At 46.6% G+C, this 4,961-nt stretch overlaps 1 protein-coding gene across 1 annotated transcript in view; it reads right to left on the bottom strand.

Moving 5' to 3' along the window:
* Positions 1–1,995: 1,995 nt before the first annotated feature.
* The window catches only part of LOC104499272 (protein Wnt-11), a 23,103-nt gene continuing 20,137 nt past the window's right edge, over positions 1,996–4,961 (bottom strand). The window contains exon 5 of the mRNA XM_010142757.1: positions 1,996–2,828. Within this exon, the coding sequence (XP_010141059.1) occupies positions 2,654–2,828 (175 nt within the window). The 3' untranslated portion in view covers positions 1,996–2,653. The remainder of the gene's footprint in view (positions 2,829–4,961) is intronic.

Below are 4,961 nucleotides of genomic sequence, written 5' to 3'. Positions count from 1 at the left end.
AGACACAAAGCGTGAAGTACCACCATGGCTAAAAGTCCACTGAGGGGTCATTTCCCACCTGATGGACCTGCAGATGCCTGGTAGGCTTACTCACATCTTTTCATGCTCTGCAAAGTTATGTTTTCTTCTGACATAAGAAAAATAGCTGAGGAACACAGGTCTGACACCAGAGGAATGAAATGCAGCTGAAAACAATGTGCATATAGAGCATTTCTTCCATCCCGCTATTTTTTCGCCAAGCAGAAAGACTCAGGACATCAGCAAGGGAGCAAGAAAAAGAGTCATGACAGAACAGCATTGAAATGCTCAAATTTTCCTTCAGTCAGAACATCCCTGCCTTTGTTGGCTTCATCAGAAACTGGAAATAAAAACAAAATTCCTTAAAAGAAAGAAAGAAGACCACGTCTTTACATACCAGACAAAGCCAAATTCTGGCTTTGGAGAGCAATGGGATTTGTGCCACCAGCCTGTCTGCATGTCAGCCTAAAGACACCCACCACTCATCACACCGCACTGCGGAGACGTTTGAGTCCACCAGCTTTTATGGGGTGACAATAACACAAACCACTGACAAACTACCAAAGGCCTCTTTTTGCCTGCTTGTGGCTGGGGGAGGGAAGGAGGTGAGGAGAACAAACTTGATAAAGGAAAGCAAAGTAGCTGAGTTAGAACAAAATATCTGTAATTTTGCTCTGTAGTCAAGGATGCTTTTTTCCTCCAGCTCCCCAGGGCTGCTCAGAGACACATCACAGGCAGTTGACTTTTGGAGGGTGGGGGAAAAAAAAGGATTTAGAGAAAGAATGTGCTGTTATGGATGTATTTTCCCTAAAAAAGTGCCCCCCACGTTTGTGGAGTGATTTTCCGGCTGCTTACAGCACTTTGCTTTGGGAGCAAATAGGATCTGAAGGACCTCACAGGCTCTGCTGCCTTCAGCTCCTGGAGCAGATATCCTTCTCCAACAACACCTTTCTTAACAGGGACACAAAGCTGGATGCAAAAAAAAAAAAGAAAAAGAAAGAAAGGAAACCTAACCTAAGCTGAAACCTCCCCTGCACAGCAACTGCTCTCCACATGCAAACCACCCACGAGAGGCGTTAACCACGTTTGTTATGAAGATCCTTGGGGTCACTGGGGTATTTTACCAATGAGGGTGATCACTGGTATAAAAAGCAAAACCAGAAGGATGACTCTTCCTTTTTCCAAGTGCTCTTTTTTTTTTTTTTTTTTTTGTCTTGACTATGTCTTGGCTAATTCTGCTCAAAATGAAGAGGCTGGGGAGACAGGGAATAAAGGAACTTATCTATCCCACGCCAGCAAGTGCCTCGAGCCACGCTCTTCTCCCGTGCTTGGGAGGAAAATCCTACTTGCTTTCCAAGTAGGAGAGTGAAATGTAATAATCTAACATTTTCCTGTTGCACCAGTAACTGCAGGATTTATTTCATACTATTGTTAATGCTGGTTTATAATATAGAGATATATTACGTAGGAAAAGGAGTAGACAAAAGCGCGAGATACATCTTATAAATATTTCTGTAAGTCCGCATACAGAAGACAATATGTACAGCCGCAGGTAGTGGTTCTCTGCTGTGTCAGGGCAGGGACACCTGAAGGACTGACACGTTCCCATTCCTTTCTGCTGGGAATAGCTGCTGCCCTGCATGGCTGCACTCCCTACGGACGCGACCGGACCCACTCCGCTTCTGCAGTTTCTTGGGGCTGGGTCAATAGTTTTGCTGGGGGAAAAGAGGCAGCAGCATTTTCCCCTAAGGCCTTGACGGCCCAATGTGGCAGAACGTTGGTGACTAAGGGCATCACATCCAAAGGCAAGAGAGAAAGAGAGCAGGAGCTGGGTGGTTTTTTTTACTTTCTCACTGGATTTTGACTTCACTTTGTTATTATATCTTAATGGCTCGCCTACTGTCCTGTGGACCCCCAAAAGTCCATCTCAGACTACCCTACTCTTGCTGCCTCCAGGATCCCGGGGGGTTTATTTCATGGCTGGATTTGAAACCCTGTCGAGCCTGGACAAATCAAGGACAGGTTTTCCTGCAGCAGTAACTTCAAAGCCCCAGACCTGCATAAAAGAAAGGTTAACATGAGTTGTTCATTTCAGAGGACTGACGTGAAATCTTTCCACCTCAATCATCTGGAGCGGATGCTTTCCTGCTAAAAATTAAGTCTTTGGTAACAAAGGCAGTTATTGCTGAAAAGTTGTAGCGTTTTCCCTTCTAGGATGGTCCTCGTGCAGACTCAGTACCTGTGCTCGAAGGCATAGGCAGGTGTGAGCCTTAGTTATTGTCAAACAAGAGTTTTCTTCCCCGGGGATTGTTTCTACTTTTGTTTCTCAAAATACTAAGGCACTTGGTGGTTGAATGTTCACTGGCAACCGTAGGAAATATTTTGGAAGATACCATCCCAAACGAGTTTTTGTCTTCTCAGAGAGCGTTTTACTGTAAGGGGGAAACATTTGTGGGTTTCTTGCTTTTAAGGGTCTTATTTTTACTGGTGTGATTGCTTTTTTTTGCTCCTACCATCTTTCTTCAAGACTGTGTCTTTACGAGATAAACGACGTCTAGTCAGGCGAATGTTTTCTCTTTGAACAGTGCTGGGGTGCCGCTGGCATCTCAGCTCCCAGGTGGAGAAGGGAGAGTTTTCATTTGCACACGTATCTCTCAACAGTCCTTTCACACTTTTTACAGGTCACGTAGCAGCACCAGTGGTACTTGCAGTGGCATCGCTCCACCACTTTGTCCATGTAGGGGTTGTAGCCTCTGCCACAGCACATCAAGTCGCAGCTGTCGCTCCCATTGGAGGTCTTGTTGCATTGTCTGGAAGAAAGAAAAATGCAGTGAGCAAGCGCAGGGCTTTCCAAAACACTGTCCTGTGGTGGTGTCGTCACCTGACAGCTCTGCAAGGTGCTGGGTGAAGCCAGCTGCAGCAAACACATGGTAGGGCTGAGACCCCAGACAAACAGCCCTCTACACCAGCAAGGGAGGCAGGGGCTACACTCACATTACCTGCTATGATGCCCAGGACTGAACTTGGAATCACCTGACATGCAAAATAACACTAAACTCCTGTTCTGACTCAGTATGGGCTCACTGGCATTCAGTCTGCTTGTCAGCCAGGACCTAACTCCTGTACAAGCAGACCAGCAAAGCTGTCATGATACCTCCACCAAAACAAAATCTCACAGTCTCTCGCAATCTGCATTCCCAGGCAGGCTCCAAAGGAGCTGGAAGAAGATGATACCCTAAAGAACAAACGGCAGTGTTTATCCAACCTACCTAACCTGAAAAGGATGGAGGAGGAACCCTGCAGCCACAGAGTATTTGAACAGGCTCTGTGCCAATGATCCTGGGCTGGGAAAACTCCCAAGCAGGTTGTTACAGTCACTATCCAGCCCTGACCATATCAGGGAAACCACAACCGATACTAGCAGGGCTGGACTCTGCACCTTCCCCCACCAAGTGTCTCCCAACATGGCATGAGCAGCTGAGGGGCTGGCCCTATAACACCCCAAGTGCTGGCCCAGAGGCAGGCAGCATGGAAGGAGCACTGTGCAGGATGACACCTCACCAAATATCACACAGACTTTCACTGCTTGTTTTGCTTCTGCTTTTAATTAAAGACAGGCTCATTGGGATAAGTTGGCCATTGTGTGGGGTTCCCTTGCTTTGTCCACTTACAAGTCGCTGCTTGAGCTATTCAGAAGTATCTCATGAATGGGTAAATCTCTTTCATTGAACCATTCATCATGGATCCACAGCCATTCTCAAAAACCAGCTATCTCATTCTCCTAAAGTTGGGTCACTGGACATGCGAGCACACCAGACAGTGACTTTTGGATGAGATGAACCATGTCCTAGAGATGCCATTTCTCCATGGGCTGTAAGGATAGCCCAGGGTGGAAGCCTTCATATTTGGCCAGATGCTTGGCAGGACAGACACCAGCGCTGCAGGGTAACAGCTTTCATTATGTACCCAATACCACGGGCCTGTGACCTTGATGGAGTCTTGACAGTGCTGTAAGAAAGGTGGTTTGGAGAGTGGGGAAATTGATGACATCTCTCCTAAATCTTATTCCGCATGGCTATTTTGGTCAGGAACACTCTAAGGCTGGTATGGGGCAGGGAAAGGAGAGAGGAGCACGAGTTGTAGTCCTGAGCTGAGCACTCCGTTAATAGATGAAAACAAATTCATGAGATTTATAGGAATTCCTTGTGAGGTAATGCTTTAGGAGAAGTTATGGGATTAATGAGGTGTTGAGATTTTGTCCTTGCTCTTCCTTTATTTCTTTCTGACTCAGGTGGGCCTCCTGTTTGTTATTTCTGACTCACATTCCTCTCCAGGTTCAGTGTTTAAAGCCCCACCCCCCCGCCTCGCTCCCCCTCGTTCGGGAGTGTGTGTAAATATTTACAAACCTTTGAAAGCCTCTATCGAAGCCGAAGTCTGCAACCACACTGAGCATGTTTGCCTAACGCTGAACCAAAGGCATTGTTATTGCCACTGCGAACCAGGGCCCCTCCACCAGGAAACCTCCAAACGACTCCTCAGAAATGTATTAGTAAATGCATTAAATATTCGGAGCAAAGGTTCCAATATAAGCATGTTAACATTAGAAGAGGGGAGGGTATTTGACAACCTTACTCAGCTGTACTGGTGGATGGAAAGGTTGTTGCCCAGAGGTTCACCTAGGGAGTGTGGTGAGTCTGCAGGAGCACAGTGATGGATGTGCAGTGCATCTGTGCCACCTCATACTGAGAGCTCATCAGAATGGCCAAGAAAAGGCAACTCAGGTCCATTCTGAGTCCAGTTCACCACTGAGGACATTCACTCCTCAAATGCACAAAGCACCCAACAGTCAAATTTACCCCATTTAAATGGAGAGCAAAACTCTTCTACCTGCTGTATTGGATCTGAGAATCTTCCTTTCCTTGCACACACTCTTGTGGCTCATG

Source organism: Buceros rhinoceros, unplaced genomic scaffold (genome assembly GCF_000710305.1).
Source record: "Buceros rhinoceros silvestris isolate BGI_N320 unplaced genomic scaffold, ASM71030v1 scaffold4329, whole genome shotgun sequence".
NCBI classification, from domain to species: Eukaryota; Metazoa; Chordata; class Aves; order Bucerotiformes; family Bucerotidae; genus Buceros; species Buceros rhinoceros.
Note: the sequence above shows the minus strand (reverse complement) of the source record. Positions and strands in the feature narration are given on the sequence as shown.